Source organism: Pseudophryne corroboree, chromosome 6, assembly GCF_028390025.1.
Source record: "Pseudophryne corroboree isolate aPseCor3 chromosome 6, aPseCor3.hap2, whole genome shotgun sequence".
Taxonomy (NCBI): Eukaryota; Metazoa; Chordata; class Amphibia; order Anura; family Myobatrachidae; genus Pseudophryne; species Pseudophryne corroboree.
This window is the reverse complement of record NC_086449.1, coordinates 563,035,395-563,048,880: the sequence shown is the minus strand read 5'-3', so window position 1 is coordinate 563,048,880 and position 13,486 is coordinate 563,035,395. Positions and strand designations below refer to the sequence as shown.

Below are 13,486 nucleotides of genomic sequence, written 5' to 3'. Positions count from 1 at the left end.
TCCCTAGTATGTTTTAACATTTCCAATCCCCGAAAGCCGGGAAATTGGGAAGTGTCATGGAATAACCAAACCATGACCTTTTCATACAGAGCCGATAGAATGCCTACAGATACAGAACTTATACGCCACATAGCCGGTAGTGGAAAATATTTCCGATATAGGTATACCCTAGGAAGTAGGATCATGAGAGTTGGAGAAGTATCACCAGGATACTGTGCACATATCGTACAAACTGATACGTGTACTAAACAGATGGGAGAATTAGGGTTAGGAGATTTCATATGGAAAATGTGTAATATGGTTATGTCCTACTCCGTCCCATATGTTCTCCCCGATGATGCATATTTCATATGCGGGAGGAAGGCGTATAAGTGGCTTGCCCCAAACTCAGAAGGGTTATGTTATATTGGAAAAGTACTGCCTGAGGTAATGACCGTATCCCACACTAAAATGAAGGATATTCACCGCAGTGCCCAAGCTCCTTATACTCACACTCATTACGAGCACATCGTTAAACGGCACCTGATAGAAAGAACAGAGCATCCGGCCTCTGACCTGATCCATGAATCCACCGGGATTCAATTCCTAATCGCGTTAGATATCACTCGTACCGCCAGAGGAGTGATAAATTATAAATATATATCTGCGCTTGCAAATTTATTAGACAATATCACTGAAATGTATGATGACACATTCAGGTATACCGGAAGGGAGCTCCAAGCTTATAAAACAGAACTGGTTCAGCATAGGATGATTCTCAATTATCTCACAGCTGTGACAGGCGGGTATTGTGTTACCCTAGCGACTCAGTATGGAATAAAGTGCTGCACGTATATTACAAACAGCACCGAGGACCCGGCCGAGGTCATAGACCAAAAGATGGATGACATTTTGCAATTAAAATGGGAGTTCCGAAGGAAACACAATCTCACCCTTGCCGCTGTGTGTAATGAGCTGACCGGTTGGGTGTCATGGTTGAACCCACGAAATTGGTTCTCTGGTTTAGGAGAATGGACCCAAGGTATTATCATGGATGTAGGGAAATTTCTTTTGTGTATTCTGGGTGTCATCATATTGGTCGGTCTGATATTTAGATGCGTTCGGGTTTCAACAAAGTGTAAACGTAGCGCCCGAGTGATGAGTTTAAGAAGTGAAGATACTGTAATAACAACGACTGATTTGATTTACGACCCAACGATAGAGACAATGTTGTGATGAAAATGTGATTCCACGGTCCGTTTCTTTCACCCGTTTCTCCTTTGTTTTTCTCCAAGGTACAAAGACATCCGCTTGGAAGAAGAATTTGACATCCTTTTACACAGACAACTGATGGACTATGCCATAGACCCCCCATATCCCTAGTAACTTTAACTTTACGCTAGCCCAACATTTTTTGTAAGTCTATGGACATTGAAAAAGCTTTTTGCACACCGTTTATAGCAAAAGCATCGGGAGACTACAGTCAACATGTACATCGAGACAAGACAAGACAAGACAAGACACAAGACAAGACCTCAATCGGCAAATGTATATTAAACTCACATAGTTTATGACTGCATTTACCATAATTGCTCTTTATCTTCATTTCTACAACCTTCAGGTAATAACACACATAGTCGATAGGGAATATAGGCACAGACATCAGCACTCACATATCCCCCCATTCATGTATCATCAACTAAAATGTGCTCCCCCATTTTGTTGCAACCAAAAGCCGAAAAGAGCTCGGTAAAGTTTGACAGCCCATCCACAGACCCGTAACACGGGATAAGAAGGAATTCAAATGTATACTTCGCAATACCTCGAAGCTTGATTTAAAACACGTACGGCACGATGATACATGACCCCCCAAACATGGATTCATACACACATGCTTCTGCTATCTCACTAGGTCATACCCTTTTCCTACCTTCTTCTCTCCTCCCCTACCCAATCATAGAAATGTATTATACATGACATATATTTTTCTCTTTTTGAACTGTTTTAGGAAGTGGCAGTTATTGGTGACTGCCAAAGGGTGGACTGTCAAAGTCAGAAAAATATCACGCTGCACATTGCCATATATGCACCTCATGCGTGTGCCCGCTGCACGTGCATGAGCCCTCCCGTGCGTGCGTATACTCGCGGTCGCGTGCACTCGCAGGCGCGCGGTATGCGCATTTACGGTAGAGTTTGTGTTCGTCTAGCGGGCGACTCAATCGTAACATATTTTAGTCATATAATGTATTTTGTAGATTATGGTCCCTTTGATAGAATCTGAAAGTTTAGTTAATATACCATGTTCGGGGACAAAGAGATTCCTCTTTGTTTGATACGAAGGGTCAGACAGGGGTTACACAGTGGTGTTTAGTATCCATCGGAAGAGAATATAATTAGCAATATTCCGGTGTTGGTTTGAAGCGGATTACTCGCTCGTGCGTATAGTTATGGACATAAGAAGTTTATGGACATTTACTATATTTGCACTTTATTATCCATGCGGCGGGAAACCCAATTTCCCTCCCACCTGAGCAGTTTGAAATAGTCACAGCCCACCTGTATGAACCAACCTATGACCTTTTGTTATAATGCGGAGATGGATTCCTGTGTCCAATGAACAATAAGAATGTAGGGACCATTGTACTGTACTGTGTGTAAGTGTATATAAAGACAAGCCGACCTGGGCCAGCTCTCTACTCTTCTCAACGGTTCTCATCACTGATAATCGGGAGCTGGATATCCAGGAAGGCGCATGCGATTGTTTCCCCTTGTGCGTAAGTTCTCTGCAACCTTATTTATCTCCTAGTTTGTTGTAAGCCATTCTCTCTCTCCTTCCCCCTTTAAATGTAATTGTGTCTTTGTTGTATTTTAACGTGTAGTAACTCGGTTAGGTATTTTATGTTAGTTTGGTAGTGTATAACTTGTATTGTGTATTCTTTTGCGATTGAACGTTCATTCTCTCCCTTAAAAGGTGTTAGACCGGTATTTGAGTGTTTATTATATTGCTAAAGGGTTCTCAGAGCGTAAGAGTCGCTCATACAGCTTTTAAACTAACAAGGTTACACTGTGTTGCATTTACACCTTATCACTGCACAAAGGTTTACAATTTAAGTACATTGTTTATGATATTGTTACAAAGGTTTAACTCTGTGAGCGTCAGCGCCGCTCGTGATCTCCTCGTGGTCTCGAGCGTCCGCTACGCTGATAGCGTATCATTACGTTAGTCGGCAGCCTATAGCGTGCTTGCCTTTACGCTTTAAGCCGTGAGCGAATGTGCCGCTCGTGCGTCTCGTCCACGGCTAAGCGTTTGTACGCTACGTGCGTACTCTTATGGTATTCCATACGCCAATTGCGTACTGTGTTCATTAACCTTTTAGAGTGTTTAATATAGGATATATATTATAGGCTTTAACAACCTTTACGTAAAGTTGAGTTGAAATTCCTTACTTGGAAAGTGGTCATGCTGTTGACCTTGGCATCCACAAGGCGGGTGTCTGCATGTATCACAAAAGCCCTATTTAATCTTCCATGCAGATAGAGTGGAGTTGAGAACTCGTCAGCAATTTTCTGCCAAAAGTTGTTTCACGAAAACCAGCCTATTGTGGTGCCAGTGGCTACTAACGCCTTGGCGAAATCGAAGTCTCTCGATGTGGTCAGATTAGGAAAACAGAGGCTCTGTTTGTCCTGTGGGCTCCCAACAAGATTGGGGTTCCTGCTTCCAAGCAGACTATTGCACGTTGGATCTGTAATACGATTCAGCAGGCTCATTCTACGAGAAAGGTGAGATCATCCTGGGCGGCTGCTCGGGGGGGGGGGGGGGGGGGGTGTCTCGCCTTTACAACTCTGCCAAGTAGCTACTTGGTCGGGTTCAAACACCTTTGCAAAGTTTTACGAGTTTGATATCCTGGCTGAGGAGGACCTCTTGTTTGGTCAATCGGTGCTGCAGAGTCATCTGCACTCTCCCGCCCGTTCTAGAGCTTTGGTATAAACCCCATGGTTCTTGAAGCATCCCCAGCATCCTCTAGGACGTATGAGAAAATAGGATTTTAATACCTACCGGTAAATCCTTTTCTCTTAGTCCGTGGAGGATGCTGGGCGCCCGTCCCAGTGCGTACTGTATCTGCAGTCATTGGGCATGTTTACACAGATGGTGTGTTGTGTTTAAGTCAGCCTGTTGCTGACGATATTCAGGCCATTGCATGCGTTATGCTGTTACTGGTTGTGTTTACACACACAGGTTGTGTTACGCTTTATGTCAGCGTATTGCTGCATATTCTTCATGCCGTCGGCTGGTGTTCTATTGAATGCCACGTACTGCGGCATACTGGAGGTGTGAGCTGGTAAAATGCTCACCATGGTTTAGCAATAAATTCTTTCCTCGAAATGTCCGTCTCCCTGGGCACAGTTACTTAAACTGGAGACTGGAGGAGGGGCATAGAGGGAGGAGCCAGTTCACACCAGTAGCGTGCGGTGAGGTCAGTGGCTGGTGAGGCACTGCAGCAATAATGTACGCTGAGGCCCATCGATGACCCCTACCACCGCTAAGCTGATGTCTGCTACCGCCCCACAAGCCAATACCCACTGCTGCTGCTGCTAATGGCTGCTGCCAATGCCAATCTACTACAAAATCGCCGCCATCAACGGTCCTGGCCCCCTGCCGCTAATTTGCATCTCAGTCCGAGGCAGCCACTGCCAAACATGTGATGAGCAGGCGGCTAATATATTGTAAATGTTGTAAAATAAAAAATTAATATTAAGGGGGGAGGGTGATGCCAGGGAGAGGGTGACAGCAGTGGGTGACAGAGAGAAGGTGACACTGACAGCATTGGGAGACAGGGAGAGGGTGACGCCAGGGAGAGGATGACAGCAGTGAGTGATAGAGTGAAGGTGACACTAACAGCATTGGGTGACAGGTAGAGGGTGACACCAGGGAGATGGTGACAGAAGTGGGTGCCAGGGAGAGGGTGATGCTGTGGAGAGGATGACAGCAGTGGGTTACACGGAGAGGGTGACACTAGGTATAGCACAATATAAAATTCAACATAAACAGTACAGCCCGGGTGAGCTTACACAATGTCACACTGAAAATACACTTAGAAATAAGAAGGCTCTTTTTGGGAGGCACGCTTGAAAATGTCCACAGGGATGTAAATGCACACATTTTTTTCTGGTCCCGCTCTTATCAGCGATCGTGGAGGGCACACGACAATGCTTTTTAGTATCAGGGTGACCCGTTCCCCCTAACGCAGACAGCAGAAGGGACCCTCTATCACTATATACTGTACTACACTCTCGGTAATTTACCTCACATATTAGCTCAGTATTTTTTCCTATTTTTCAGCACTCTCTCATTGGCGAATTTGTTGTAGTCTCCCTGCACTGTCCTTTGGCATCAGGGTTACGATCAGCAGAAGTGTTCTTTCTGTCTTATTTTTTTTATTTACAGTACATTATACAGTGCAGGTACACAATTATGTATTCCTGTTTTAACTGGAAATACCTGTGGAAATAACTATGTTACTGCACAATCTGCTGAATCAAATTGTATCAATCGCTTTCTTTAATAAAAAATTATAACAATGTGGCAATCATAAAATAACAGTGTTGCTACCACTTGCATTAGTTGGTGAATATAATCTTGTTTTATAGCAACAAAATATTCAGTTGCCGCTTTTGAACTTGTTCTAAAGCAACAAACGTTTTAGCAATGAGAACACATCAGTGTTTCTGTTATCTTTATCACAAGCTTACAGTATATTGTTGCTCCTGAGACCCTCATGCTTGATCAATTGAGGTGAATACTGTTCTCTCTAATACAAGCCTATAGTGTTATTCTTAAGGACCTCGATACTTTACTAATTGAGGTGACAATTGTGTCTTTTCCATATTGGGTTACTCTAACTTTACATTATTTTATATTTATGTGATCTTTTTCAAATATTACAATAATTGGCGGTTAGGGAGCAATATGATTAAGGATCATTAATGCCAATTAACTTGTTTTTTGTATTTATGCTTTTGACCGAGTGTCATGCGGATAATGAATGAGGTCCGCCGTTGGAATTGCTCCTATATTACATGTGCAATTTCAGTCATTTGTAAACATTTCAGATCTTTTTGGTGTATAACATTAATTGGTATTGTCATTTATGACTAGAGTAGTGATTATAGGATTATGTGATCAACAAATTGTTTTACGTTTGAATGAATTAAATGTTTGGTATATCTAAGTATTTTGGGGAACTGTACTCTTTTTAAGATGGAATAATAAAAGTTATGTTTTAATTTTTTCTAAGTGTGCATTTACAACCCTGCGGACATTTTCAAGCGTGCCCCCCAAAAAAGAGCCTTCGTTTTTCTAAGTGTATTTTCTCTGTTTTTTGGCTCTGGGGAGCACCGCCAACCCGTATTATACATTTGCTCTGTAGGGCTTATAAATTAGGTAGTTGGCTTTGTATCAGTACTTCATGATATTTCCCATCCATTTGAATCTGTTTGAGACATTATCAGATGCTCAGGGTGGGGATCCTGTTGCAGACATTCAATTTGTGTTTTTCTGTCCACAATGTCACACTGACAAGCACTCGCACTGTACTGAGGCACACACACTCATACTGAGACACGCACACTGACACTCACACTGAGGCGCACACACTCATACTGAGACACGCACACTGTCACTCACACTGAGGCACACACACTCATACTGAGACACGCACACTGACACTCACACTGAGGCACACACACTCATACTGAGACGCACACTGACACTCACACTGAGGCGCACACACTCTTACTGAGACACGCACACTGACACTCACACTGAGGCGCACACACTCATACTGAGACACACTCATACTGAGACACTCACACTGAGGCGCACACACTCATACTGAGACACGCACACTGTCACTCACACTGAGGCGAACACACTCATACTGAGACACACACGGTCACTCACACTGAGGCACGCACACCCATACTGAGACACACACTCATACTGAGACACGCACACTGACACTCACACTGAGGCGCACACACTCATACTGAGACACGCACACTGTCACTCACACACTCATACTGAGACTCGCACACTGACACTCACACTGAGGCACACACACTCATACTGAGACACACACACTGTCACTCACACTGAGGCACAAACACTCATACTGAGACACGCACACTGAGGCGCACACACTCATACTGAGACACGCACACTGACACTCACACTGAGACACGCACACTGACACTTATACTGAGGCACACACACTCATACTGAGACACACACACTGTCACTCACACTTTTACTGAGACACACAGACACACTGAGGCACACATTCATACCGAGGCACACACACATTACCACAGTAGCTACCTCCAGGCTGGAGACTCCAGCTCACACTGCAGGAGCCAGTGTCAGCAAAGTAGGCAAAGCAGCAGTCAGATCAGGAAACTTGGCATAATCGGGGGCGTGGCTTAGTCACTGATATGTGACCACGCCCTTTTTTTATAAAAATAACCCCTCACCATCAAGCAGCAGGCTCCGGAGTCAGCCCAACACTAGCTGGTGTACAGTGCTCCCCCCCTCCCCCCTTAACGCACCACTGCTGCTCCCTGCAGCCCTGTCACCCGGGGGAGTCTCTGGTGATCTGTGGGTGTGAGCTGCCCCCCTTCCCACGTTACTTTCATTCACTCACCCCCCCTCACCTGGGTCCTCGGCATATGTGCCTTCTGCAGAGGTGTCAGTGCTGCTCCCTGGGAGAGAGCAGCGTAGGGAGTTAGCGCCGCCCGCTGCATAAAGCACTCCCAGCTTCCGCGGTGCTGTCTTCCACTGTCCCCCCCTCCTCCATGTACCGCTGTTGCTGCACTGTGTCTTCCGGCTCTGCCTGTGTGTGACAGGCGCCAGACTGGCAGCGGCAGCAACAGCAAGGACAGTGCTGTGAGTAAGGAGGCAGGGAGGGGGGAGCCGCTCATAATGAAGTCAGCGCCGCATGCACTCTGTCTCCTGGGCATCCCGGCCCGCCGCCGCTTCTCCCAGCCACGTCTATGTGATTGGACCAGCGGATCCAGCACTGTCCAATCACAGGTGCCTCGCTAGCAGGGGCGTGCTTTCCCTGCTAGCGAGGCACTTGTATAAGTGCCGCTTTCCACTCTTTTTGTGATGGGCTTTTACAGCCCAGCGCATGGCCCGCCCCCCCGCTTTGTCCCGTTCCCACTGGTTACGGGAGGCACTAGCTGTCAGTGCCTCCCAAACGTATTACAATGGACTACAATGATTATAATAATACAAAGAGGGTACATATGACACAGAATATGTGTCTTATGTATCTTCTTTGTATTATTTTAATCATTAGTGACAGGGGAGGCACTGCCTCCCCTGCCTGCACGTCCCTGGTTCACACCCATTCAAAGTCTTAAAGTGCCTATGTCTCCTGCGGATCCCATCTATACCCCATGCTTCTTGAAGCATCCCCAGCATCCTCTACGGACTAAGAGAAAAGGATTTACCGGTATTATATGCTATTATATGCAGGGCACACAGCATCAGTGCTGAGAGGTTATATGGCTTGGGGTGCCAAACATCATATAATATAGAAATATATATGTATATATATATATATATATATATATACACACACACACACACACACACATATCTGTGTCATTAAAAGTACACAACATTGAAAATAGCAGACACAATACTGAATGTGGTCACAGAACTTTATTGGTATAATTCGGTCTTATTTCTGTGTAGTAATAGTCTGATTATAACAGTTATCTGTTCCACCAAATTAAGTAATAAAAGTCTCAACCCCTACCCCTGTCTGTCAAGTTTTAATGTTCAGTCAATATACCAGCTAGCAAATTATAAAGATATTTGTAGGACAGTAAACGTAATACCATTTGACACTAAATATTCTCAAGTAAACATTTTCAAACAATTTAAATTTAAGAGAATTAAAAAAAATAAAGATAAATGTGTACAGAATTTATGCAAAACGCAGTTGTTCCTATCTTCCCTATAGTATGAAACAAACTCTACCATGCAACATTACTTGCTTTCACCCTTGAACCATATGTTTTGGAAAATTAATTAAAACTCACTTTTCACACTATAGGACAAATAATTTAAAAATTGGCCCCTTTAAATCCTGTGGCAACATTTTTGAAAAATTGTCACTTTAGACAAATCGGAAGCAATTACATTTGTCCCCATTTTTATTGTATTTTAGTGTCAGGACCTTTGCTGTATCTCAATGCCATGGTCCTTTTTTTTTACCCCACGTACCATAGAAGCAAAATAACCCCCTTGTATATGTTTCCCAAGTACTGATTATTTTCACATAACAAGATCTAGTCACAAAATACTTCACACAATAAACTTTTCCCCCTGAGGCTCTTTTGTAGGAAATGTAAATCTAAACTTAATAACACTTTAATGGCAAATGCACTGGAACTTAATAAATGTTTATGTACAAAATATAGATTATTTGGAAATATATTAATTTGCTGAAATTGTACACTGTTGAGTGTAACTACAACTTACTGAAAGATCTGCAACATTTGATTTGGCTAAACATTTTGTGAACAATAAACTTGCAACATAAGCCTACACTAAGCATAGGTGGCTTTTACAACCAAGAGATGCATATGCCCTAAAATAACAAACTATAATTTACTAAATGCAAACACATACAATTGAAAAAGTCAAACAAATTTGTAATGAAAAAAACTAATAATAAAATTAAGAAGTACCTCATCACTAATGCTATTAACGTTTATTTATTTAAAAAAACTAAAAAAAACTAACATGAAATAAAGAAACATAACCTTGAACCAGAAAAAAGGCAACACAAAAATTTACAAAATTAAATTATAAAGCCTTAAAACGTGCATTGTAAAGTGCATTTGGCAAATACACAATTCCCCCATTACCTATCAATCATGAAAGCCATTCATTAATATCATTTTGTAGAAACAATATTATATATTCTAAAACTTTAAATACAATTATCTTCTCTTGTTTAATTGGATTTGCATTTATTTTATGTTCCTAGGCTTTTCAGGAATCATTTTGCAAGCAGTGGAATCTCCACAGCATGAGGTTGTGTTTCCAAAATGTGTCAGTCTCCAACATCCCCATCTCTGTCCCCAATAAGCCAAAGAACATGGAAACTGATGGCAAGTAAAGCAGTTCCTAAGAGATCTCCCAATGCAGTGAGATAAGGAATGGAAAAACTGTCTGGGTCCTTTCCCTTCCTCCAAATGTGATGCACCATCCAGTCTGCGATCCACAGCAAAGCAAATACCTGAAAGAGACAAGTCATTGAATAAACAGAATGTTTTAAATGTACGCTCCATTCCAGAGGCTTACCCATGGAAAGATCCTGGATTATGGCACACAAGCCGTGCATTATTTGGAAGGGGGGAGTCTAACAGAGTACATTCTGTGGGCAGGAGACTGGGTGTTTTGTCTGAACTTGTCAAAAACACTATTCAGCTAAGTCAAAACCGTAATCCAGTTTATGGGAAAATAATATAAATATATATATATTTATATATATATATATATACACACACCTAAAAATAAAAATTTAAAAATACTTAATAGTACAAACAAATATTATATAAGTCACACATGTATGTTAAAATGTATGGCCAATGAACGTGGCTGATATATAAGGGGTGGGATGGCCAGTATGTAGTTACTGTGCCGACATTAAGAATGTTAACACGGTCAAAATGTTGACATGTTCCAAATGTCGACATTACGTATGTGTACGATAGGAACATAAGAGGATTAGGCTACAGTTAACGTAAAACTGTACTGTCGACATGCATAATGTTGTCTTGTTGGCAATGTGACCCTGTTGACAAGGATTCAGTATGATGTCCCAGTTGTCGGGATGCCGACGGTCACATGACCGACATCGGGCATCCCAACATCGGAGGGAGTAAGTACTTTTACCCCCCCCTTCCTCTACCCTAACCCTAAACCAATCATATGAGTGGTCTCAGGATCCCGGAGTCTGTCCACTGTTGACAACATATAGCACACCCAACAAAAGCTATTCTGTAGAATAGGTGCATTGCCTTTTTCAGGAATTAAGAGTCCTCTTGTCACTTAACTGAATTGTATTTTCATAAGACAGCTCAGAACACCCATGTCTATTGCCCACTAAGTCTTCTGCTAGACTCACCCTCCTTACAGTGCTTCCGGAAAGTATTCACAGCGCTTCACTTTTTCCACATTTTGTTATGTTACAGCCTTATTCCAAACACATTTTTCCCCTCAAAATTCTACACACAATACCCCTTAATGACAACCTGAAAAAAGTGTTTTTGAGATTTATGCAAATGTATTAAAAATAAAAAACTAAGAAATCACATTTACATAAGTATTCACAGCCTTTGCTCAATACTTTGTTGAAGCACCTTTGGCAGCAATTACAGCCTTGAATATGATGCCACAAGCTTGGCACACCTATCTTTGGGCAGTTTTGTCCATTCTTCTTTGCAGCACCTCTCAAGCTCCATCAGGTTGGATGGGAAGAGTCAGTGCACAGCCATTTTCAGATCTCTCCAGAGATGTTCTATCGGATTCAAGTCTGGGCTCTGGCTGGGCCACTCAAGGACATTCACAGAGTTGTCCTGAAGCCACTCCTTTGATATATTGGCTGTGTGCTTGCGGTCGTTGTCCTGCTGAAAGATGAACCGTCACCCTAGTCTGAGGTCAAGAGCGCTCTGGAGCAGCTTTTCATCCAGGGTGTCTCTGTGCATTGCTGCATTCATCTTTCCCTCTATCCTGACTAGTCTCCCAGTTCCTGCCGCTGAAAAACATCCCCGCAGCATGATGCTGCCACCACCATGCTTCACTGTAGGGATGGCACTGGCCTGGTGATGAGCAGTGCCTGGTTTCCTCCAAACATGACGCCTGTCATTCACGCCAAAGAGTTTAATCTTTGTCTCATCAGACCAGAGAATTTTGTTTCTCATGGTCCGAGAGTCCTTCAGGTGCATTTTTGCAAACTCCAGGCTGGCTGCCATGTGCTTTTTACTAAGGAGTGACTTCCGTCTGGCCACTCTACCATACAGGCCTGATTGTTGGATTGCTGCAGAGATGGTTGTCCTTCTGGAAGGTTCTCCTCTCTCCACAGATGTATGCTGTAGCTCTGATAGAGTGACCATTGGGTTCTTGGTCACCTCCCTGACTAGGGCCCTTCTCCCCCGATCGCTCAGTTTAGACAGCCAGCCCGCTCTAGGAAGAGTCCTGGTGGTTTCAAACTTCTTCCATTTACAGATGATGGAGGCCACTGTGCTCACTGGGACCTTCAAAGCAGCTATTTTTTTTACAATCCAGTCTCGGAGGTCTACAGTCAATTACTTTGACTTCATGCTTGGTTTGTGCTCAGATATGAACTGCCAAGTGTGGGACCTTATATAGACAGGTGTGTGCCTTTCCAAATCATGTGCAAGCAACTAAATTTATCACGGGTGGACTCCAATTAAGCTGTATGAACATCTCAAGGATGATCAGTGGAAACAGGATGCACCGGAGCTCAATTTTTAACTTCATGGCAAAGGCTGTGAATACTTATGTACATGTTAGTTTTTTATTTTTAATACATTTCCAAAAAAAAAAAAAAAATATATAATGTTTTTGACGTTGTCATTATGGGGTATTGTGTGTAGAATTTTTGAGCGAAAAAATTAATTTATTCCAGTTTGGAATAAGGTTGTAACATAACAAAATTTGGAAAAAGTGAAGCGCTGTGAATCTTTTCCGAATGCACTGTATATAATCCATATTTAGTGAATACATATTGCATGTATGTTCAATTCTTAGTTGTGGTACTAGAAGCTTATTTAAAAAAAAAAAAAAAAAAAAAACTATATTTATTTTTAGCAATGATTTACACCGAAAAATGGAAACATGCTACGTATTATGGCCCTCATTCCGAGTTGATCGGTCGCAAGGCGAATTTAGCAGAGTTACACACGCTAAGCCGCCGCCTACTGGGAGTGAATCTTAGCTTCTTAAAATTGCGACCGATGTATTCGCAATATTGCGATTACTAACTACTTAGCAGTTTCAGAGTAGCTTCAGACTTACTCTGCCTGTGCGATCAGTTCAGTGCTTGTCGTTCCTGGTTGACGTCACAAACACACCCAGCGTTCGCCCAGGCACTCCCACCGTTTCTCCGGCCACTCCTACGTTTTTTCCGGAAACGGTAGCGTTTTCAGCCACACGCCCCTGAAACGCCGTGTTTCCGCCCAGTAACACCCATTTCCTGTCAATCACATTACGATCGCCGGAGCGATGAAAAAGCCGTGAGTAAAATTACTTTCTACATAGTAAAGTTACTTGGCGCAGTCGCAGTGCGAACATTGCGCATGCGTACTAAGCGGATTTTCATTGCGATGCGATGAAAAATACCGAGCGAACAACTCGGAATGAGGGCCAATATTTTATGAAAAAGACATGAAATAAATATTTTAGCAA

General features: G+C 42.8%; 1 protein-coding gene across 4 annotated transcripts in view; it reads right to left on the bottom strand.

Annotated features, from left to right (window-relative positions):
- Positions 1-8,685: 8,685 nt before the first annotated feature.
- Positions 8,686-13,486, bottom strand: part of SLC41A2 (solute carrier family 41 member 2) — a 264,977-nt gene continuing 260,176 nt past the window's right edge. For all 4 annotated transcript variants that reach the window (XM_063927763.1, XM_063927766.1, XM_063927762.1 and 1 more), the window contains one exon: positions 8,686-10,292. In XM_063927763.1, coding sequence (XP_063783833.1) covers positions 10,107-10,292 — 186 coding nt within the window. In that variant the 3' untranslated portion in view covers positions 8,686-10,106. The remainder of the gene's footprint in view (positions 10,293-13,486) is intronic.